Source organism: Lissotriton helveticus, chromosome 6 (genome assembly GCF_964261635.1).
Source record: "Lissotriton helveticus chromosome 6, aLisHel1.1, whole genome shotgun sequence".
In the NCBI taxonomy this organism is placed as follows: Eukaryota; Metazoa; Chordata; class Amphibia; order Caudata; family Salamandridae; genus Lissotriton; species Lissotriton helveticus.
The window spans coordinates 1,787,322,619-1,787,348,172 of record NC_136067.1 but is presented as its reverse complement, the minus strand read 5'-3'; the positions used below and the strand labels follow the sequence as shown (position 1 = coordinate 1,787,348,172).

The following is a 25,554-nucleotide window of genomic DNA, read 5'->3' as shown; positions in this document are numbered from 1 at the left end:
ACAGAACAGGACTCTGGTTATATTGACATGTGTGGTTTAAAAACGTACAAATTCACTGAAAAAAACAAAGGTTAGAGGGACGTTTTAGTTATTTTCTGAATTTAGTCGGACAAAACCATAGCAATTCAGCAGTTATAGTTATACTTATAGTTAGACTTATCTGAAGGGACTATAACTTGAGCTATTACGCTACTTAAGGCAACAAGCCATAGTTTTTTTAAACATACGTCTAACTAGAAGTATAACTACGATAAGTATAACTATAACTGTTGAATTTCTATGGTTTTGTGCGACTACATTCAAAACCTAACTATAACGTCTCTGTAACCTTTGTTTTTTTCTGTGTATATATATATATATATATATATATATATATATATATACACAGAAAAAACCATAGGTTATAGACCATATATAGTTAGGAATTAGCATTTACAAAACCTTGAAAATTCACTGAAAAAACCATAGGTTATAGACCATATATAGTTAGGAATTAGCATTTAGAAAACCTTATTTTACTCACACAAAACCATTGAAATTCCATATATAGTTAGTTGCACTAACTATATATCGCGCATCCGCAATCCACTGCTGATGATGTCACATATTACATCATTCATGACATGGTCAGTGACATCACTGATGACAGCTTCCCGTTAGCTGACCTTGATGCCGCGAAATAGACCGCGAGCCGGTAAACGTTTCTTTACCGCAAGTGCCGCGTTAGAAAACAACATCGTGACGCCTCCCGTCCGCATGACGTTTCACGTTGTCGCGTGATACGTCATATGACGTGCTACGTTCGCGAACTGGTACGCGAAGCGAGTCGCAAAGCGCAGGTTTCTGGAAGCAAACCGGGAGGCCCTGCAAAGCGCTTAACGTAAACACAGCAAGTCATGTGACTTGGTAATAACACTTTTCATTGGTTCATTTCACTTTTGGTTTCCTAATGATGTAAGACTAGGTCATATAATCTAAAATGAACACTTTTGATTGGTTGAGAACTCTTGTTTTTCCCAAATGATGAAAATCCCTCCTTCTTTCCTCACTCTGACTTTCATCATTGTGAGAGAAAGACCCTTTGTGATCACTGAGCAATGGCTTCTTTAGTAGCTTCAGCTGGTGCTTCCCCACCACCTCCACCACATCCAAGGAAGAGTGGACCACCTGCTCAAGTTATAATTCAACAAGAAGAAGAAGAAGAGGAACAGGACGACGAGCACGAAGAGAGGCAGTTTTTGCCTGAGCAGCCCAGGACGTCTCACCGGAAAGAAAACTTCATTTGGCAATTTTTTTAAATTCCCAAAGGTCAGAAAAAAGTAAATGCAAGATACGTAACTTGCCTTATATGTCAAGATAGACTGTCCAGAGGAACCGAGAAAAAATACAGTTTCGGAAACTACACAATGCATCGCCATATGACTAGGTGGCATCCTAACAACTACAGTGCTGCACAGTTTCGGAACGACCTAGATAATCTCCCTATTATGGCCAGAAGATCTGTTGTACCGGAAGTAACGGGACCAGAGGGCAGGGAGATGGTGCCAAATATACAAATGAAATTTGGTGAAGTAAAACACACCTGCGTATTTTGCGATGGATTCATTTCCTACGGAGAAAAAAGCATCACTCTGATCAACAGAGCTATTGACTATCATATGCAAGTTTGTACGAAACGCCCAAAATAATAAATACTTCTTTTTTTGTTTTGTTGCTCCTGTTGAGCCCTTTACAATGAATCGTTTTCATTGCCCCCTCCAAGAAAAACCCAAAAAAATATAAAACTTCAGAAAAATTCAAAAAAAGTAAAAAAATGTTCCGAAAAATAATAAAAAAAATATAAAACAACAAAAACAATTAAAAAAAAAGTTCTTTTCAGAACTACCTCCCCGTTATTAAAAAATTGGTACAATATTTGGAACTGTGCCAACCTCTATTTCTCTTAGTTCGCTTCCCAGTTCGCTCGCCGGTACGCGAACTAGAAGCGAACCAAAAACAGTAAGTATAAGGGAAGGAAACAGACATATGGCCAGAAGATCTGTTGTACCGGAAGTAACGGGACCAGAGGGCAGGGAGATGGTGCCAAATATTCAAACGAGATTTCATGAAGTAAAACACGTCTGCGTACATTGCAATGGATTCATTTGCTACGGAGAAAGAAGCATCACTCTGATCAACAGAGCTATTGACTATCATATGCAAGTTTGTACGAAACGCCCCAAATAATAAATACTTTTTTTTTGTTTTGTTGCTCCTGTTGAGCCCTTTACAATGAATCGTTTTCATTGCCCCCTGCAAGAAAAACCCCAAAAAATATAAAACTGTTCAGAAAAATTCAAAAAAAGTAAAAAAATGTTCAGAAAAATAATAAAAAAAATATAAAACAACAAAAACAATAAAAAAAAAGTTCTTTTCAGAACTACCTCCCCGTTATTAAAAAATTGGTACAATATTTGGAACTGTGCCAACCTCTATTTCTCGTAGTTCGCTTCCCAGTTCGCTCGCCGGTACGCGAACCGGAAGTGAACCAAAAAATTTTTTTAAAAAAAAGAACAGTAAGTATAAGGGAAGGAAACAGACACTTATGTTAAAAGAAAGACAGCTATAGGGGAGTAAACTAGAGATACTATTACCCGTAATCCACTGTTGATGATGTCACATATTACATCATTCATGACATGCTCAGTGACATCATCAGCAGAGGATTGCGGGTTTTTTGGCAACATGCCTTATCCACGGTTTAATAACGCTGCCTTTTGCTTTATATAAGTTTTCAAATTGTATGAAATATATACCAATAGGTCGTTATGAATCTTTAGGTAGTGCTTTTCTTCATGAGGTCTGGTCGCTTCCATACACATACAGATGTTTCAAAGATGATCAAGAAGTTTATCTGAATGGAGAGGAATGCACTGAGACGCCAGATCATTCACTAATGTGTAGGCACATACAGTTACACGGTTCATGCAACAAACACCGACCAAATATGGCTTGCGTGTTGCAAGGCACGCCAGTTCCTGCTATCATCCCCACGTTCAAGTTGTTGGAAAATGGTAGTTATTTGATGCTCAATAATGAAGATTGTTCTGAGTTAATTGAAAAGGGTCTGCACCTCTGTACGGGTGTTCGCTATGTGAAGCACGAAAGTTTCACGGGCCGAACTCAAGGCCACCTCTCTCTGAGACAAAAGAGCTCTTATTCTTGCCATGCCGTTGAAATCTGTCCCAAGGTTGGTATTTGTGGCCAGATTGAAAACTCCCTATGTTCATGTGTGGGAGGAAATAGAACATTTCTGCAGCAAATAACCCGTTCACTTACTGTTACGATAAAAGGAATACTTTTAATTCAGATTTGCCTTTCAATTTCAGCAAGATGGTTCCGACTATCTTTAACGCATCCTCCACAAAGACCCTGGCGCACTTTTTTAAAGTTGTTACCAGTGGTCTCGTGACTTCATTTGAGAAAATCTTTGGAGTCATCCCTGCTTCCTTTCATTCTATTTTCTCCACTCTGGTTCGTGGATTGGCATTTTTACTTGCATTACCAGCGGACGCTCTTGTGCTTTTTTACATTTTTAAATATGGATGTCCCTCCTATGCAACCTCCCACCCTGCAGCTGCTGACACTGTTCCGCAATCGCATGCTAGAATATTATGGCACAATGCCGTTGGCGATATTAAGCACGGCATATGGATTATCTTTTCGATTCTCCTACTTCACCTGTGTCCAGCCTGTATTTCACTGCCTGACCTGTGATTTCGATTGGGCCATTGATTTGTGTCTCTGCGGACCGGTTTCTCCTGACGTCGACTTTAATCAGCTGATGACTCCTATCATTACTCACGAGTTGGTTTGTCCTGGCGAAAGGATTATGGCTGTGGCATTGATGCATGGACTACTTGGTCCCTGGAATTTACTGGCGGCAGCACAGTCTTTCTTGGAACAGAGCTTTCTTGAAAACCCACCGAGCTGTCCTCTGATGGTGATAGAGGATCCGGTGCTGGGAGAGCACGTATGTTCTTTTCCGCTTTTAAATTGGATGGCTGAACTGTTTTCGGATGAAGACGGTGACTTCCTATTGGAGGCTGTTGCAGCTTATTTTGCATACACAGTTATGTCATAGACCTTTTTCATGTTTGATATGCTGAGTACTAGCATTTCATTGACAATTCATTGACTTATTTGTCAAGTTTTTATTATTTACCTTGCCTATTGGCTTAAGACTCGATAAAGTACTTGGCTGTTTTATTTTTCTTTAGCATTAAATTTTCCTAGTTTTTAATGCTTTACCTTGCGGACCGTCCACATATAAACTTGCAATCTGCTCTCATGAGATGGCACTTCTATTATCTTATTCAGTTCGTTTCCGGATCATGGGGAGGTGTCATCTAGGTCCTGGATATCTTTACACCGTGTTAAGTTAGCATGGGCTCATTACCGGTTTAAACGCCATTTTTCCTTTTTTGCAACTTCTGCACACGACACTTAGTTGTTGCTTTAGCTTTCCACCTAGTAGTTCATCGTGGTTTACATGAGAATAATATGTTATTGCTCTACTATCTGCTTTGCTTGTTAAACTATATCTGTACAGCGAGTGCTAAAGTTTCAAGAACAACACGATACAGAATTGTTATGAGGTCTGATCTCCACGACTTCATACTCATAACATAAGTGCAACTTCTGCCAATTCTGGGCATGAGGCGGGTTTTATATTGCTTTGCCGAACACACATACACAACAGTTGATGCGGTTCACATGAAGAGAGAGCTGGTGTATGCTGATGTGATTCCTTCAAATCTAAGACACTAAAGTATGGGCACGCCCTAAACCAACACAAAGAGACCTTCTTAGCAAATAATATAATATGTGTATTAGGGAGGGTGAGATATAAGCAGCCGCGGGCCGTGGAGGGAGTTACGGTGAGGCAGGGAGGCGGGGAGGGGGAGAAGCAGGGTGGAGCCCTCTCTACCTTGCCCCTCCCCCTCCCCGCCTCCCTGCCCCACCGTAACTCCCTCCACGGCCCGCGGCTGCTTATAAGTGTTGCTAACTCTTATTCATTTACAGCATGTTAACATACTGTCACCATTCGCTTTTTATGTACTAGTAACTATGCTGGTAATTTTGCTACTGATAATATGTGTACTTCTATTATCTAAGATACTACGCCTGAGAAGACGGCATTAGTAAATAAACATTTCAAATACACATGTGTTCTTCTTAACTCCATGTTCTGGTTTCTAAGAAATATATAACGACCGACTGTTCATGAGTTCCACGTATCCTGAGGTACTATAAGTTCATATTCTGGATTGTCTAAACATTGAGAGTTTGTTATATCCAATGTGACACTGTACCTAGCTTGCTAAGGAGTTTTTGATTACTAACGTGAGTTTTGGGACACCCTAATTCGCCGAGGTTCCAATCCTCTGTCCACAGTTCTGTGTGAGAACAGAAACCCTGCGACAGGGGCACCCCCGACCCTTGCTGGAGCTTCATCACACTTGCGATACAACTCCAGCAATGCGCCACCTTTACGGCACAGATACATCACGCATCTGTGCTGTTTTTGCCCCATGATGCGCCGCATTGTAAATGCAGCACACCATAGGTGACGGAACAGCGGCACAGAATGACTAACACATCCCTGGTGATGCGCCAGTCATCATAAATGTATCCCTATGCTTCTTATCTTGTTAGAGATGAACCGCCATATGTATCATCAAAGTTTTTTGCATTTCCTAAATAGCGAACTTTAAGGAATAAATAGCGATTCTTTACCATTCCTAGTTTGCGATTAGCTATTTGCTAATTACAAATTACCCATTCATTTCCTTCATTTCCATAGGGCGGTTGGACTCACTTTTAGCTCGAACGGCTGAATGGATTTCCACTAAACTTGGCAAAATTGTAGGGACTGGTAGCCCGATGTGCCTTTGCTATGTCTCAAGATATATGCTCCAGTGGTTTTTACGAAAATTAACTTTGAAAAATATATATTGGGCTACATTGGCCTATATATATGTTGGAGCCCAAATGTAGCCCAATGTAGCCCAATGAAGCCCAATGTAGCCCAATGTAGCCCAAAGATGGCCGCCAGACACACAAAAAAACAAATGTAGCCCAAATATCAGCCAGATGTAGCCCAACTATAGCCCAGTGACAGAATGACCAATCAGCTTCGCAAACCTCCGTTACGCGAAGCGGAGCGCTGTTACAGATATATATCTTTTTTTGAACGTTAATTTCTCAAAATCCACTGGAGCACATATATTGAGACCTAGCAAAGGCACATCGGGCTACCAGTCCCTAATATTTTGCCAAGTTTCGTGCAAATCCATTCAGACGTTCGATTATTATTATTATTATTATTTTTTGCCCCGCGGGGCCCTTTTAAAACCTCCACATCAAACCTAGGGGGTCAGCGAGGATCTACTATGCCCCCTTATAGTTATTTCCCCCTTTGTTTTGACCTCCTCTTGTCTCTCGATCCTACCGAGAGACAAGATGGCGGCCGCTACGGACTTTTTGGAATGTTGACAGACGCCGGAGAACCAATCAGCTTCGCTTCACAAAGCTCCGTTGCGCGTAAAGTACGCGTCCTGGGACGCTGCCAGGTCCGCTGTTACAGATATATATCTTTTTTTAAACGTTAATTTCTCAAAATCCACTGGAGCACATATATTGAGACCTACAAAAGGCACATCGGGCTACCAGTCCCTACAATTTTGCCAAGTTTCGTGCAAATCCATTCAGCCGTTCGGGCTAAAAGTGAGGCCAACCGCCCTATTGAAAACTCAATGTTAAAAACACGTTTTGGGACCCCCCTTTTTTCTCGGCCCCCCCTTGACGAACCCCCCCCAAATTTTCAAGGGCTGCTCAGAAACAAAATGTGCCATTTTCCTGAAAATTTCAGCCAATTCCGTCCACAAACGCCAAAGTTATTAGACATAGAATTTTCAAAAATCCCATAGAGAAAAAATCCTAACTATATATACCTACTGGCGACCGCCAGTAGGTAATATATATATATATATATATATATATTCAAAAACAAAAAGATACACTGCACTCCAAAGAATCTTCTTTATTGCTTGCAATATTTCAGGTTCTCCCGCGCCATACCAACGAGTTTGGACAGAGTCTTGCAGACGGTGACAGTTTTTTCATGGCCAAAAGAGGCCGACCAGGCATTTCGCAAGATGTTTTTATAAAGCCCTGGTTTTACAACATCCAGATTTGGAGAATCCATTAATTGTTAAAACAGATGGTTCTTATTTTGTTATGGAAATTCTAATACTAGGCAGGTCCACCCAGTAGCCTAGTTTCCTCAAAGGTTTTCTCCAGCAGAACTTAATTATACCAACATTGGCAAAGACCTTTTGGCAACAAAGAAGTAATTACAGGAGTGAAGATATACTTGTTTGTATCCAGACACACAGGGAGGTATATGATGATAACAGAAATGTGAAATTTTTGAAATTGGTTAAAGAAGTGAATCTGTGACAACTTAGATGGACCATGTTCATTTCCAGTTATGATTTTGCAATTAATTATAGCCATTCCAGACAAAAGTACGTACAAAAATACAGATTACAAATTAGGAATCCGTGATAAAAGAAGAGCAGGAAGAGAGAGACAAGAAAGTTGGATTACTGTATCAAGAAAAAGCTATGTTCTTGCCATCAGTCAGTTTAGACAACGAATAAGGGCATGATTATGAGTCAGGTTGCGCAGCATTGCTAGGATACAACTCTACCAGATCCCGAATGGCCTGGGGTTACTATACCTGGTTGCAGGAACACCGGACCCGATTTTACCAGCCAAAAATTCTGGCTAGTAAAATTGCATAAGGCTCTCACTGTAACAGCGGCCAATTCTTGTCCCCAAGTCCCTGCCAAGCTTTTTCTTTGGCATAGAGAGAGCATGCAATGCTTCCACCTGCCAAAAGTATTCTCTCCTTGCCTCATTGAAGCAGGTGGTCAATGGGAGCATTAAACTCCTCGGAAAAGAGAATACTAAGCGGAATTTCACACAGTAAATCCATGTGTGCACAATTATTCCCTATTTCAAGGGGTTGAACTCCTAATAGGCAGAATTCCATGGAAAAATATAAGCCCATAACAGCAATTCCAGCCACTCGAACCTTCATATGGAATTGCACCTAAATACTATTCAGGGCCTACGTCCTGTTTATTTTCAGATGTTAAACAATGTGTTTACCAGTTTTCCATATGTGTTCAGATAAAGAGTTCACATATCAAGCCTTTTATAACAATTACCTGCTCAATCAATGGCATAAAGTGTCAATGGATGTTATCGTTGAATTATCAAAAAGTAAAAAATTAACTGTAATTTTAGTGGTAGTACATCGTTTGACTAGATCGTTCATTTGATCTCAAAGTTAGGGTTTCCAGTTCAAGACAGTTAGAACCCATTTTTGTATATAATATCATTCCACTGCATGGGCTTTTATACGTTTTGGCTAAGGAACTATATATGAAAGCCAGTCTAACTGCTGGTTATTACCTCAAGACAAAAAGGTCAGAATGAGAGAATGAACCAATATTTTGAACAATATTTAAGGTGTCAAGCCTTGCGAGAAAACGAGGATTAGAGTAAAATGCCATGTCACCCATATTTTGTATAGAATAAATAATTTTAGAATATTGCTGTCATCTTTGTCTTCAACCACATCAGATCCATAAGTACAAGAACTTTCAACTGCTATCAAGAAAATTAAAAAATCATCAGTGGGAGCCACAGAATAGCAAAGATAGACACAGGCTACATGCTGATAGCAAAATAAGTTTCTGCACCTATATAATAAGTTATATTTGAAAAATTCCTCTAAACGGCAACCAACGTATGTTAGTCTATTTCCTATAGAATGAATTGTGAATCCAGTTAATTTAAGGCTAAAATTGCTCAGGTCCATTAATATTTGCATTGTTATCCATGTATCTTTGTCGAAACCCTGATCTACTCAAATACGTCTTGGTCAAACTCTGCATGGCAGTTCAGGTGCAAGCTGACAAAAATAGAAAGTATCTGAGATTATGGATGCAGGGATAGTTAGAAAACAGCCGCAGTATCTGGTAGATTGGAAGGGGTTTGGATCTGAAGAGCAAATGTGGAAACCAGCTTCCTATTTTCATGATCCATGTTACATTAATTATATACCAAAACCGCAGGGAAATCAGGAGCTCAAGTGCTGAGATGGTGGTCTTTGGGAGGTTCATGCATGCATTATCATGAGCTGTGGCTCAGGCTCGCCTTTGTGCGCTCATGCACCAGCTGAGTGTACGACTCTGAACTCATTCCAGGGAAGGAAAGGCTGGCAGCGCACTAGGAATGGCGCTGCTTTAGCAAACAGTTTGCTAGAGGAAGCACATAGGTGGGTGAATGCAAATTTAGAAACTACATTTTTCTGGGAGCCACAGAACTCTCATGATGTTTGGGAACCATTTAGGCCCATGGTCTGTCGAACTGGAGGAAAACAAATTTGGATGAATTATGCGTAAGGTGGACATTTATGGACGAGGAACACAGCTCATTTAATTGGTATGTTTAAAAACCTTTTGGTAAACAATTGGGACTTGTAAAGTGTCGTTTTTTAAAAGGACAAGTAAGAGAATGAGATGGTTATACACAATGTTTCTACTCTACCCAACTAATGATGTATTCAGAAAACGTGATTAAAAGTGAAGAAACAAATTAATATTAGCACACGGGTATGAATTGAATGTTGTTGGCTATTTTACACATTGCCATGGTCACAGACCTGAATCATAATGCCCATCACTCTATAGCCCTTATTGCATTGGAAGCTTGCACAAGGACAGAGTTTCCAACGAGTGTGATAATGAGAGCGCCCCCAGCACTTTTCCTCTGACAGATTTCACAAGAACTACTGCGTGAAATGTATCAGGGGTAAATACCCGGAAAAAAGACAAACATTCGAATTTGGTGCAGTAAATACTGGTTCTACCGATTAAGCCTCATTCTTGTACTAACATTCAGGATAGGAGTTACTTATCACAATCAGTAAAAGTAGCTAAAACAGGAGTTTCAGTATTTAGCAGGTGAGGCAAATGCCAACCCTATTCTTCATAACTCGGAATCGAAGTGTGTGCGGTCTATGTAAATACACTTGACATATGTCAACGAAACAATGGAATATGGGTGCACTAACATGAGCACATAGATTGTCTAACAGAGTACAAATTTAACATGTTGACTTTATAAATATTCTACATTCCAATTTCTACTCATAGGCCTCTCCCAGCAGGTTAATTGGTAAATATGTGGTAAGCCACAGAGCCATGTTTGCAGTTGAAGGCTTACATTCTATCATTATGTTTATGCAATTTGCAGAGGTTAAATGTTAAAATTGAATAAAACAAATATTTAACAGTTTATTGATAAGAGAGCAGCCAGATAAGACAAACCTGGGTTGACAGATTCACGGTTTCAGAAGCAAGTGAAATCACTGTTAAATAAAGCACATTGGAGTGCTTTAAAACCATCGCACAGTGATCCTTCATCATCTCCAAGTCCACGAGCTTTTCTTTAACTGTGTAAATTAGCTGCCATTTGTCCAAAGTGCAGGAGTCCACTGGTGTCTTCATCAGCTAGATCAGGAGAAAGTAAAGCACAACTGATTAGCATTGAAAACCACTACCAGCTCGAATCCAAACTCACAATTTCAAGGTATTTATTTATTTATACAGTTTTATATAGCGCAAACTTGAGCCCGAAAAATATTAAGTACTTTATTCAAAACAGGTTCTTTTTGTGGGGTGGTGTAAATCCGTTCAGTAGTCAAAAGATGACAGATGTGTCTGGTAAGGTCAATTTTACCTAAACTACACTCTCTCTAGGAATTTGGATCTAAGGATGATCGAAGGGTAAAAAGAGTAAACAACGGAGAAATAAACAACTCTGGACAACGTAAATTAATTTTCCATTGATCCTTGGAGGATCTGGATAATTTAAGTGGCTAGCTGTGATACTTGGTTTGAGCAGTCGCGGGCGGTGCAGGTAAGTGCAGTGGGGCCAGGCGAGGTGTAGGAGTCGACAGACAATGAATAAGATTTATTCATTGATTTAATTTTCCGTATTTGGTCAACTCCCCCGCCCCACCACCGCGTTTACATGCACTGGCCGCGACTGGATGCAAGAGTGGATCCCACATAACAGAAATAAATGGGGAGATATACGGAGTGTGGTGGAGCCGCCCATGGAATATGTGGGGAGGAGCAGAGAGACAGATATTGTCCACAAGAATGCTAAGAACTTGTTTATAAATGGGCATTTCACAGATCTACATAAAGGACTTGCAGAAACCACAGGGGCATACTACAAGACTATAGAGCCCTAAATATTGTGCTACAAAAACCTTTATTGTAAGAATACTTACTCTGCTGATACTAAGAGGTTTTGAGAGCAGTAACCAAATTTGCACAGCAGGTTGTAAGGCCTTTAAGAGGAGAAGGCTCTTAATCTTCTACAGAGGTACTTTGGATATAGACAGAGGCTGAGATTCCATTGATGGGCACAGATGGCGGAGTTGTAAAGACATGAGGCCAGTGATGGTAGTTAAAGGGAAGACGCACTTCACCACTGTGGTGGTGTGAAAGAGTGGTGTGGTCATAGTCATAAAGTCATACTTAAATGTCAATACATTTTGGTAAGATAACTGCAAAACCCTCTCGCCCCCAGTGTTACTAAACAGCAAGTCTATGATTTGAAAACGGTTTTCCTCAACAACAAAAAGCATGGTGAAATCCTGTGGACATTTGGTCTGGCAGAGAGCAATAGCTGTCGGTCAGAGGTTTCAGAACGAATGCCACCCAAAACTGATGACAGACATCCATGCTTTGTTAGGCTTTCCGGGGATTTCTCCACAGTTTTCCCTTCACACCACCTTTCCCACCCTTAACTGCTGCAATGGATGATTTTTCTCCTAAACAGAGAAATAAATCAGCGCAAAAATGAGGGGAGGGAATCATATTGGAGGGTATAATGACATTGTAATTGTTAAAAGTTTACTCCTGGGCAGGGAGCTCTAGGAGGTAAAGCTCTGGGCTTTGTAACTTTCTGCTGCCAAGTGGTCTTGGGTGTAGAATGCTCTTTTCAGTTGTCCCATTTCGGTATTTCCCTTGCCATGTTTGTAGGCTGGTCGGAGTTACAGCCTGCTCCCCTTTTCCCAACTTCTCCTGCAGGGTCTGGGACTCACCCCAGGATGCTCTCAATGCACCATGTAACCGGCTTCCATAGCTGGTCCCTCCCGCTCCCGTCTATCTCTACTACTATTTAACCATGTAAGAATGGTTTCTAATGGATCATAATGTATCCAGTGAGCCCTGGTTCGCTTCCAGTTACTCTGTATAGCACTTACCAATGCTTCCAGATGTTGGACTTCAACAATTTTGAGTTACACAATACAGTTTTCATGAAGGCCAGCACTTTCTGGCACCAATGGTATTAAAGGGCCTCCAATACGATGGGTCATTGATGCTCCTGAGGAAAATCCATATATTAATACTTGGAGGTTTAACACTATCTTCAATGGGATGGCCTTCTGTCACTCATGGGGGAAAGCTACATACTACTCCCGTGATGCCTAACAGTGCCCTCAATGAGTTGTACCTTCGACTTTCCTCATTGGGCCCCACCAACTCTTCATGTGCCACTCTCTCTTCTCACATACTCCACAGCACAACCTGCTTACACAGAGCTACATGCCATGTGTCATGCTTCTACATACATCAAGGCAAACTGCAAACAGCACCATGTCGACCATGCATTTGAAAGGGCATCCAGGAACATGGTGCAAATTGGAGCTCTTCACAGTCTGGTGTATGAACTGCTATATACATAACAAAATGGGAGCACCCAGAAATCACGTTGGAACTTGCAGGGGGTAGGAAAGCATGATATTAACACCAATCTAATAGAATACATAATAATAAACAGACTTTGACCTATTCCCCTTTAGCCACTGATTACGTGAAGTGTCATTCCCGTTTTAGAACAGCCTACCAAAAAGAATACAGAGTGGGTCACTGGGTTAGCATACTTCAGCAACTGCTTTGTTGGCAGTGGCAACCTAAGGCCTATAGTTCTTTGTTAGGAGTGTCAGGCATGTTAAATGACAGCAATTTACCTTTTTACTGACTGTACTGGGAAGGGATTGAGCATCAGACAAAACAGTCCTCATGCCTTTGCGATGCTGCACTGCACACCAGCCCTCCGTAGAGCTACTGTGCGTCTAAGTGGTGGGGGTGTGAACACCAGTGAGGCCGCTCATGTAAGGTAATGGCATTACCACTTCTGATGCACGGAGCTTGAGCAGCATCTGTGATCCTCCCTGCCACAGAACGCCATCTGGGAAGCACAAGAAGCACAGGTATCACCAGGCCTGACTTCCTGGAATCATCTGCCAGTAATAAGGAGATCCAGTGAACAGGGATGACAGGAGCATATCCTTGAAGGGCCAAAAGTTCTGAGGGTAGAGGAGGGTGGGCATGGCACTGCAGCATGACCGTGGAAACAGCTACTTACTGCTTCTGGACCGCAGTGGGCTGAGAAGCCACATCTGAGGCTTACTGTACAGTGTGTTATCACAGGGTAACTTGTGGGAGGGACTTGTGCGGTATCAGTGGGCAGTACCCTTGTTTAGGTAGTCAGTTCTGAATTGTATAGCACTTGAAGAGATTCTGTGTAGATTCCTCCAAGAACTATTGAATAGTACTGGCAAGTGTGCAGGCTCTTTTCACAGATCCACATATGAACCTAAGGCAATGTCCGTTTGTCTTTGGAGACTGCTATTGAACATGAATTTGAGTTACCTAACGTGTGCAAGCTGCCACTTGGTGACAGCTCAGTCTGAAACGAGCCAGCACATTTTTATTTTATATTCCTACTCCTCTACACTGATATTCTGTGACAGGGAAAATTAGAGGAGGTGTTTTTGCCACCAGACCACATTCACTAATTGTAGACACCTTGGCACTCAAGCATGTTGTATCTTGGCCTCCTGAAAGATTTGGGGATTTATTCAAATATGGCTGAATCCAACTAGCCATCTTCGATTCAAATGGGGAGAAAAGTTTCTGGAGAAATATAGTTCCTAGTGTCATATAGTTACTGCTTATCTATATACCGTGTTAAGTTAGCATGAGCTTATTAAATGTTTAAACGCCATTTTTCCTTCTGCCGCTTCTGCACACGACACATAATTGTTGATTTAGCTTTCAGCCTAGAAGAGCGTTGTGATTTACATGAGAATTATATGTTATTGCTCTGATATCAGCTTTGCTTGATAAACTATGTCTGTACAGTGAGTGCTGAAGCTTCAAGGATAACTCGACGCAGAATTGTTGTGAGGTCTGATCTCCGCACCTTCATAGACATAACATAAGTGCAGCTCCTGCCAAATTCTGGCTTTAGGCACGTTTTATATTGCTTTGCTTAGAGCACACATACACACTTGATGCGGTTCGCATGCAGAGAGCTGGTGGAAGCTGATGTGATCTCTTCACACTAGGATCTTGAGGTATGGGGCCGCCCTGCTAAAACCCAAAGAGACCTTCTTAGATATTAATATAATATGCTAGTTAGGGAGGGTGAGAATTAGGTGTTGTTAACCCTTATTCATTACAGCATTTTAGAATGCTGTCACCTTTTGCTTTCTATGGACTAGTAACTATGCTGATAACTTTGCTTCTGATAATATGTTTCCCTGTATTATCGAAGATACTGCGTTTGAGAAAACGGCATTAGTAAATAAATATTTCAAATGTGCACGTGTCCTCATTTACTCCACGTTCTGGTTTGAAATGATTGTATAACGAAAGAGTGCTCATGTGTTCCACGTGACCTGAGGTATTGTAAGTTCATGTTCTGGTTTGTCTAAACATTGGGAGTTTGTTATGACCAATGAGACACTGTAGCTAGCTCGGTAAGGGGATTTTGGGTACTGAGGTGAGTTTTGGGCCACCCTAATTCACTGAGGTTCCAAATCTCTATGCACAGTTCTGTAGGAGAACGGAATCCCTGCTACATGGCGCCCGATCGTTGGTGGTCTTATATCATGACACTCGAGTAGTATATCATTCAATCCTTAACCCCTTCACTGCCGTTTCCGGAAAACGGTGGTGTCGGACAAAACCTACCTATTTTTGAAATAGGTCTTTTCAAGCTTGAATCTTTCTAAAACGGATTCCTTGAATTACTACCCAGTTGTGCTACAAGGTTTACTTTGGTTTTATACGTTCCTGTGCTGTCATGGCCAATGCCGTGGACATTCCGCAGCATAGTTGCATTGCGGTGCGCAATCATTTGCAGACTTACAATGTTCCCGTTGATGGCTTGGCTGTAATTTTGGTGGTGAGTGCGGAAGCAGCTTACCCGTACGAACGCTTTTATTCGTGGGTGACATTTCTGCTGTGGACGCTAATTCTGGTGTGTTCCACACTTACACTCCCTCACCTGTGCCGAATGAATATACTCCGTACAGGGCACTGGAGGTACCTATTGATCATTGGCAGCATCGCGTTTGGTTTGGTGGCGCCCTACCCTATTCTTTAACCGCTCCGAGGTTAGGTCCTTTGTCCATTCCAGGCGCAAATTGGCCTGTTTTGGCTGGATTTACTCCTCATCCTCAACACGGCAATTGTACCTTGGCGGAGGTTTGTAGACTACATGTAGTTTCTATTGCCGTGATTCGTGCATTAGTGTAATACATAGGTCATCATCTACCGGGTGGGCCCCTGGGGGGTCCGGCTCTTCCAGCGGGACAGGGCGGTTTGAAGCTCAGTCCTGTGATGGTCAATGCAGTAATGGGTAAGCGTCCCCAGGAAAAGAATGATTTTCCTTTCTGGCTTGCCGAAAAATTTGACCAGCTGGAAGCAGTATTTCCTAATACAACTCCTGGTGATAAACATAGGATCTTAACGATTAGTTTACCGAAGGATTTGGCCCCCGAACTTGTTGACTGTGAGACCTGGGGAAAAACATTTGCGGCGGTCTATGCGAGGTGTTATGGCACTCCGTCTATGGCTGTCCTGCCTACGATCATTAAACGTGTTCAAGATGATCACGGACCGGAGGCAGCGGTTGAATTGGGTATGCGCCTGTGTGGCTCCTTTGATATAGTTTGCGATCTCATTCTTGCTAATGTCAAGGGGGATGCAGTGAACTTTCAGGTAGCTAATGCTTTGGAGGCGATTCCCGATGCCGATAAACCCAGGCAGTTAGCGAGGATTATTGCGGCGGCTTATAAAACAGTGGGTCGCAATAGCAAGGGTCTAAAGCCTTTTTAAGTCAAAGAGAAAAAGCAACCACAAGGGCAGAATTCGGAAACGGATGTTCAGCCCAAGTCCAAGAAACAAAATTGGCCTAAAAAACAGAAACAGGGTAAGCAACAGCAACAACAGCAGACACAAGAATCTCGTCCTGCGTCTCCGATGCCTGAGCAAACAGAACGTGTTTATGACTAGCGCGATCGCGCGTCGATTAAATCACCTGATCGTTTCCAGGTATCTGATCAACGCTCTCCTCGTTCCTTTCAGGACTCATCGGCCCCAAAAACCGGTGGTGGACGAGGCGGAAGGGGTCGGGGTGGTCAGCAAGGACGTGACCAGCCCCGCCAGACAGACGGTGCAGGAAGGCTCAACGCCAAAGAGACCGCAGTTTGCGAAGAAGAAAGTCACGGCTTTGACAGCGCATCGATATGCCACATATAGTGAGAACGCGGCTTTGGAATCTGACTTGGGGTCTGACCTTGCTGGACAGCGCGGCGGAGATTACCATAGTGAGAGAGGCGTGCGTCCACTACTGAGGGTGACAGCGACTGACATCTATGTTGTAATAGAAACAGCTGATACTAGAGTTGCTCCCCCTGATAGACTTTATGAAATTGTCCTGTTAATCGAAGGTGACATACAACAAACCGTAAAAGGGGTGTTTTGGGAAAATCTTTCGTCCACGTATGACATTTTGCTTTCGGAGGCTGACTGGCCCCCACCTTTTGTGCTCGCAGCACCGCGAGGGTAGGAGGTAATCCTCCCGAGTTTCGCGAACACAGTCTCGAAAGAGGATGCGCTGCATTTTGCAGAAGAGTGGGCTAAGGCTCTAGCGCCGGCTCTGTACCGCAACCAATGTGGTTGGGATAAATTGTCCCTATGCCACGAGATTCCTTTGCGGCCTCAGCCACAGCCTCAACCTCAATATCCCAAACGGCGTGAAGCCAAGGCTTCCGTCGTGGCAATCCTTGAACAATTGGAATATCAAGGAGTGATTGAAACATGTGTGTCACCGATGAATAACCCTCTTTTTACTGTGACCAAGCCGGACGGGTCATATCGTTTGGTATTGGATTACCGGCATTTAAACTCGCATTGCCGTAACTGTGCAGTACAGAATACTCACGGCTCTGCCCTAGTGGATAGTCTTGTGCGTAAGCGTTTTAAGACCACGCTTGACATTTCCAACGGTTTTTATGCCCATATATTGGATGGTCTTAGTTCCCAATGGACCAGCTTTACCTGCGGCGGTGTCCAAAAACAATTTCTGCGTCTCCCAATGGGCTATAAGAATAGTCCTGGGATTTTTACCGCTCGCATTGTCTCTCTTTTAGAGAGAATCGACCCAGATGCATGCTCGTATGTGGATGACATATATCTCACAGACGACGAAATTTGGGAGCATCTGTGTCGAGTGAACTCCATAATTTGTAACTTTGCAGACATGGGTTACAAATTTAACTTTGCGAAATCGCACATTGCAGAGTACACAGTGTTGTTCCTGGGCTATGAGCTCAACAATGAAGGTAGAGGTTTGGCACCTCACTTCCTGGAGAAATGCGCACAGTTGCGCGCTCCGACAACACTGACAAAATTACAGTCTTTGCTGGGTTTTTTAAATTTCGGAAGAACATACATTCCGGAATATGCCCAGTGTATCAAGCCTTTGTATGCTTTGATACAACCAACTTTTTCCAAATCATGCTGGCTGCCTGAGCACTCGGCCATCTTGCAATCCTTGCAGGCTGATCTGCTCGCTTCTAAATTCTTACTGACTCGTGATAACCACACTATCCTGGTGATAAGAATCATTCCTGGGACTATCGGTTTCACGTACCTCACTTTTAATGAAGGAGACACAGTACTTATTGCTTACAAGTCACACTTGTACACTTCGGCTGAAATGCGGTTTTCCACTGTGGAGAAAGTTTTGACGGCTGTGCAGATGGCGATTCTTAAGGAACGTGCTCTGTCACAGGGAAAACGCATGTTGGTTGTTACACCCTGTCCTCATTTAGAGGCAGTCACGAAAGCCAGTGTACCAAATTCTAAAGCTTTGCACCCTCGGTGGATTCAATGGGCTGCTTCCTTGACATCCACGGATGTCACGTTTATTTTTGACGCCTCATTACGGTCGCAGGAGTTCTTGCAGTATGAATTCGTTCATCCTGCTCCTCTGGCTATGCGACCTTTGGAGGACTTCCATTGCATCATTTACACTGATGGTTCGGCGCAGGTTGCGCATGGCTCTAAACACGCCTACGTTTCCGCATGCGCCATTGTGGTCGGTGCCATGGTGAACGATGAGTTCAAGTCCAGAGTAGTGCATACGCAGACTCTAGGGGACTGCACCGCACAATCGGCAGAGCTTCGTGCTCTTCTACTCGCGTTGGAGTACGCTGATCCTAGTGTGACTACTCTTATTGTGAGTGATTCTTACTACTGTGTCCAGTCTTACAATGAAAACTTGTTCTTTTGGGTTCAGAATGACTTTCGTGATTCCAAGGGTAGCACAATAAAACACAAGATGATCTGGGTTTGGGTGGCTGAGCTCAAAGCGCAGTTGCCACTTGTGTTTGGGATTCATACTCTCGGCCATCAGCGTGTGGGAGTTCACGCTGTCGGTAACTCGCTTGCTGATGAAGCGGCGAAATCAGCGGTGTCTACATATTTAGTTGCAGCAGTTACATGTTCCAAGAGTAAGATTGATGATGACATCTTGGCGGCTGTTGCTGCCACTGAGAAGGGAGGTAAATATCCTACGGGGTTCCCTTTGAAGTACACATACCACTTAAGTCCCGAAAAGGTTCCTTTTGTGACAATTCCTGAGGTTGGAGAACGTTTGATTCCCAACTCGGATCGCAGAGCTAGCTTGATTACAGCGGTGCATGAAGGTGTGGCGTCTGCGCATGCTGGCGTCTCGGCCACTGTAGCTCAATTACAACAACGTTTCTGGTGGCGGGGACTTACAAACAGACGCGAGACTATGTCCTTCAATGTGACATTTGCCAGCAGATTAAACCTTCGACTGCTGCGCGTCCGCCACAGACACAGTTGTACATATCTAATAAACTGCTAGGATGCGTTTATTTAGATCACTGCAGTCCTTTTTCCTCTGATACTGCGTATAAGTACATCTTAGTAGAAGTTGATTCATGCACACGCTTTGTGTGGGTATGGCCCCATCGCAGCGCTGATTCACGGACTGTCATAGGAGATTTGCGTGTCTTTATAGGGATTTATAGGGATTTTTGCCTGTGGTACCTTCCATTCGGATCAGGGCCCGGCTTTCGCCTCTAAGGCGTATAAGGATGCCATGACTTCGATGAGGGTCCAAGTCAAGTTTTAGTCTCCTACAGACCTGAGGGTAATAGTGTAGTGGAGCGAATGAACCGTGACTTAAAGCAATCATTGACAGCTCGAGTTATAGGCACTGGCAGAAACTGGCTGGCCCACCTCAATGGCGTGCAGCGTGCACTTAATAATCTCCCTAGAAGGACCCCATACGAAATGCTCTTTGGCATCAAGATGTACGTCCCTGACCTTGATGGTCTAGACTGGTGGCTCGCGCCACAACCTTTGACGTAGATGAACATTGCAATGTTTTACAGGATCTACAAAAGACCAGAGACAGTCTTGCAAAGGAACATTTGCCCTCCACATCGGATGTTGCGTTGCAGATCCCGGTAGTTGGCTGGCTACCCCAAGTTGGAGAACTGGTTCGAGAGAAGATCGACAACAAGAAAGAATTTGGACCTTCCTATCGAGCTCCGGTTCCAGTCCTTGGAGTGAAGGGCACAAGAACAGTAATTTTACCACCGCTTCCAGGTCGTAAGGAAAACAGGTTTATCTCAATTGACAATGTCAAGATACAAGAGTGGCCGATTCTTCTTAGTATGACACCGGCAGTCTCCTGTCCTTCCATTGTGAGAAATTCTGTTTTGGCCACTGCTTCTAATCCTGAACCAGAAGTGGCCATCGAGTTACCTGCAATTTCCAGTCCTTTAAGTACTTTGCCTGGTACAGACCATGATGACATTGATTACACTTACCCCACTGACTTATCTATGCCTGATCTGCAAACACGTTTGGCCACAGAATCCAGATTTTCTTTTGACACTGTTTCCAATGCCTCAAAGAAGCCCTCACGGTTTGCAGTTAATGCCAGTTTATTTAAAAAAAATAATTTTGATTCCCCCTTGGACATATATTTGGCTGGTGCTTTTTTCAATTTGCCTTTTTATGTCAATTGGTTTTGTGTTTTATTTTTTTCGAATTGTCAATGGACACTATGTCGAGGAAAGGACATGCATTCGGCATCTCAATGGAACTTTGGCCCCCCTTTCCTCGTCGGATTCTGCACACAGATTGAAAAGAGACTTGACATTTGTTAACATCACTGCTTGGCCTGTCCTTGATGGAATTGTGTGGGATGCCGTTAGATTTCAAATTCATGGCCCTACAGAGGTTGTTAATGTCCCTAATGTGCTTAGAGTTAACATGGGGGATGTAGTGAAACAAAACATACGTTCTGATGATTGGGATGTTCAGGCCGTAGAGAATTTGTTTTCTGATTTGAAATACTATGCTGCCTTTGATGCTGAGGATTTGTACTTAGAATCTGCTAATTATGGTGATTTGTTTTGCTTCCAACATTTTGGCAATCACTTCTTACATAAAACAACTTCCAGAAGGAATACTGTAAATTATACACAATGGGAGCATTGCCCAGCTCCTAAACAGGGCAGTCCGAGTACTTTTTTGAAAAAGTACACTTATTTTACCGACTTCAATCAGTCTAATCCCGAGTCCTTTTATTTTAAAATGACACAGAAGCCAATGTCCACGGTTAGACTTACCGATACCAAATTATTGTATTCAAAGTCCTTTCTTGATCAGCTGGCTGTTGGCGGCTACGAATTATGGAAGGAAACTATTGACCTTAAATCAGTTTGGGGATCTAAATACTGGCAGGTACAAGGCACTGAAGCTTTGCACCGAGCATGTCTCATCCCGAATCATATGTTGTTTTTTAATTCCTCTATTTCACAAACGACATGCTTTGGATTGGCTACTTCTAAAAAATTGAATACTCCTACCATCCCTGAATTGGAAGAATATTCTGGCTGGAGTAATTTTACTCTGTTTTCCATTAAGGGACTTGGAGACCCTTTTGCTAAATTCATCCTTTAACATATCCAGTATGGATCCAAAAGGTTGGCTGATGTGGCACAGAAGTGGTGATTCATGCCAGCACCGTTTTCTGGGTTTATCTGATGGCTTTAAACAGGTCAGACCTGATCCACGTTTTGAAACTGACCATTCTGTCACGACTTACTCAGTAGGCAAATTATGTCAAAATTGGCTGAAACATTCTACCTTGGCTGCGGTTAAACTGCATCTCTCCAAGCTGAATGAGGATGTAGATTTAAATGATTTCATAAAAGGCCCGGCTAGTGGTCGATCAAAAAGATGGATATACGCTATTTACAATGAAATCTGGAAAACATCACAGATTGAGGCGGCGACTCGCCTTAGAGCTATTAATCAAGCTAATCTAGAAAAAGTGCTTGCAGTGGTAGATAATAGTATTAACATGCTTTCTTCCCGCATTTACACGTTAGATAATATTGTGTCCTCTGTAGTGGATATTGTGCAGGATGAAGTGTCTGTATTGTACCATGGTCAAAATCAATTGCGTTCTATCATGCAATTTGCGTGGACCCTGCAGACGCTGAAGTCTGGCAAGGTGCCATGGACCTACATGAATGTGTCCTCCCTCTTTGCCCCTTTTAATTTAACTGACAAGCAGCGCTTGCTTTCCATGCGAGATGCGTCTTTTTCAATGTTACCTATTGAAAGGTTGGAATCTTTGCCTTTTTCTGTGGCAGAGGCCACTCCTGCAACGTGGCTTATCCACGGTTTGATAACATTACCATTTGCTTTATATAAATTTACAAATTGTATGCGATATGTTGCTATAGGTCGATATGAACCATTAGGTAATGCATTTCTCCATGAAGTCTGGTCCCTCCCATTTACTTACAGATGTTTAAAAGACGGACAGGAAGTGTATCTGAATGGGGAAGAGTGTACAGAGACACCAGATCACTCTTTAATGTGTAGACACATTCAATTGCACGGTTCTTGCAACCAGGACCACCCTTATCTGGCCTGTGTTTTGAAAGGAACACCAGTTCCCGCAATCATTCCAACTTTTACTTTACTGGCAAACGGGAGTTATTTACTTTTAAATAATGAAGATTGTTGTGGGTTAATTAAAGGTGTTGCTTATGTGGTGACCGTATCTGAACATGTAGTTTGCTGCAAAAATGTTTTGTACCCACCCCCGCATGGGAAAGGGGATGTTTCCATCTGGCTGCGCATCCCAACCTTGACGGCGGAGTTCAATGGCATGAGTAGAATTAGAGCTCTTTTGTCCCAAAAAGAAGTGGCCTTGAGTTCGGCTCGAGAAACATTTGTGCTTCACATTGCTAACACCCGCACAGAGGTTCAGGCCCTTTTAAATACTGATTTGCCGTTGCATTTCAGCGAATTGGTTCATTCAATCTTTAAAGCGTCCTCCACGACTGGGCTCGCGCACTTTTTTAAGATAGTTAGCAGTGGTCTCGTGACTTCATTTGAAAAGATATTTGGGGTCATCCCTGCTTTTTTCCATTCTATTTTTTCAAGTCTGTTTGGCGGATTCCCGATTTTGCTGGCACTGGCGGCAGGCGTTCTGGTGATATTTTGCTTTATTAAGAATGGATGCCCTTCCTGTGCAAGAAGCCGCGCAGCCCCTCCTGGCACTGTTTCGCAACAGGATGCTTGAATACTATGGCACTCTGCCGCTTGCGACTTTAAGCACGGCATATGGATTATCGTTTCGATTTTCCTATTTTACATGTGTCCAGCCTGTGTTTCACTGCCTGACGTGCGATTTTGACTGGGCCCTTGATTTGTGTCTCTGCAAGACGGTGTCTCCTGACGTCGATTTTAATCAGCTGATGAGTCTCGTCGTTACTCGCGAGTTGGTTTGTTCTGGCGAAAGGATTATGGCCTTGGCAGCGATGCATGGACTAATGGGTCATTGGAACATACTCGCAGCAGCGCAAGATTTCTTGGCACAGAGCTTTCTTGAGAACCCACCGAGTTGTCCTCTGATGGTAATAGAGGCTCCGGTACTGGAAGAGCACGTATGTTCTTTCCCGCTATTAAATTGGATGGCTGAACTGTTTTCGGATGAAGACGGTGACTTCATGTTGGAGGCTGTTGCTGCATATTTTGCATATTCAGTCTTGTCCTAAATGCTTTCCAGGTTTCTGATCATATGCCTTTTTTTACTGACATAACTTTTGGCAACTTTTGCTTGAATTTTTCAACACTCAGACCTATTGGCTTGAGTAAGAGTGAACACTGTATTGACACTTTGGAATTTTTGCAATTGACTTATGAAGATTTTTTCCATCAAATTTTTAATTTTTGTCATTGCTCATCGGTCTTGAACTCTGCTTTCATGAAGAGCCCCTTATCTTATCTTATCTTATCCGTGCTCGGATCATGGGGGGGTGTCATATAGTTACTGCTTATCTATATACCGTGCTAAGTTAGCATGAGCTTATTAAATGTTTAAACGCCATTTTACCTTTTGCCGCTTCTGCACACGACACATAATTGTTGATTTAGCTTTCAGCCTAGAAGAGCGTTGTGATTTACATGAGAATAATATGTTATCGCTCTGATATCAGCTTTGCTTGGTAAACTATGTCTGTACAGTGAGTGCTGAAGCTTCAAGGATAACTCGACACAGAATTGTTGTGAGGTCTGATCTCTGCACCTTCATAGACATAACATAGGTGCAGCTCCTGCCAAATTCTGGCTTTAGGCCCGTTTTATATTGCTTTGCTTAGAGCACACATACACACTTGATGAGGTTCGCATGCAGAGAGCTGGTGGAAGCTGATGTGATCTCTTCACACTAGGATCTTGAGGTATGGGGCCGCCCTGCTAAAACCCAAAGAGACCTTCTTAGATATTAATATAATATGCTAGTTAGGGAGGGTGAGAATTAGGTGTTGTTAACCCTTATTCATTACAGCATTTTAGAATGCTGTCACCTTTTGCTTTCTATGGACTAGTAACTATGCTTATAACTTTGCTTCTGATAATATGTTTCCTTGTATTATCGAAGATACTGCGTTTGAGAAAACGGCATTAGTAAATAAATATTTCAAATGTGCACGTGTCCTCATTTACTCCACGTTCTGGTTTGAAATGATTGTATAACGAAAGAGTGCTCATGTGTTCCACGTGACCTGAGGTATTGTAAGTTCATGTTCTGGTTTGTCTAAACATTGGGAGTTTGTTATGACCAATGAGACACTGTAGCTAGCTCGGTAAGGGGATTTTGGGTACTGAGGTGAGTTTTGGGCCACCCTAATTCACTGAGGTTCCAAATCTCTATGCACAGTTCTGTAGGAGAACGGAATCCCTGCTACACTAGAGCTCGGACATAGGGCCCTGGAATCTCCATGCAGTTGTGTGACTGAAACTCTTGTGACTGCCATAGGTTAAATGCTTTTGCAAGACATTTACTTTGGTATTTAGGCTTTGTTAGTCAATGTATAGAGGAGTGGAGTAGGTATTTAGAAACAAATGTCTATCTCTTTTCCTTAATCAGGCTTGTAGCATGGGGAAAGTGACCCTATATGGAATTTACTTGGGAGAGTCCATTGTGGCGGTGCCCAAGTAGAAACACTCATTGTTCACAAAATATCCCATGCAATACAACCATCAAAGTTATCCAGCACTAGGGTATTGCACAAGAATACAATAAATATGTGCTCAATCCAAATTGAAACAGCTAAAGTAGGAGTGGGTTAGCTAGTGTGCCAACTCATATTGGGAAGTCTGTTCTCTGCCCATAAGCTCTACTGCTGGATTCCATTGAAATTAGAAAACTATTAATACAGGCTGATATTTACAGAGCTTGGAAACAGCAAAACGTAGGATATTAATCATTGTATAAAAACAGGTTATTATTCCTATTGTGCGCACAGAAAACCTGTGATAGTTGTAATAACAACCAATCTGTTGTAGGTAGTTTCACCAAACCACGTCATCCTGTTGAACTCATAACATGGTCTAGAAACTATTTATCATACAAAGTAGCTGTACTACATAAAAGTAATCAGACCTTTATTTTTTTCTTAAATAAAAACAGGAATATTATAAATGGGAGAAG

The 25,554-nt window shown here is 42.5% G+C and overlaps 1 protein-coding gene across 3 annotated transcripts in view; it reads right to left on the bottom strand.

The window, feature by feature from the left end:
• PREPL (prolyl endopeptidase like) overlaps positions 1-25,554 on the bottom strand; it is a 416,901-nt gene that overhangs the window by 137,368 nt on the left and 253,979 nt on the right. For all 3 annotated transcript variants that reach the window (XM_078649676.1, XM_078649675.1, XM_078649677.1), the window contains exon 8: positions 10,449-10,631. In XM_078649676.1, coding sequence (XP_078505802.1) covers positions 10,449-10,631 — 183 coding nt within the window. The remainder of the gene's footprint in view (positions 1-10,448; positions 10,632-25,554) is intronic.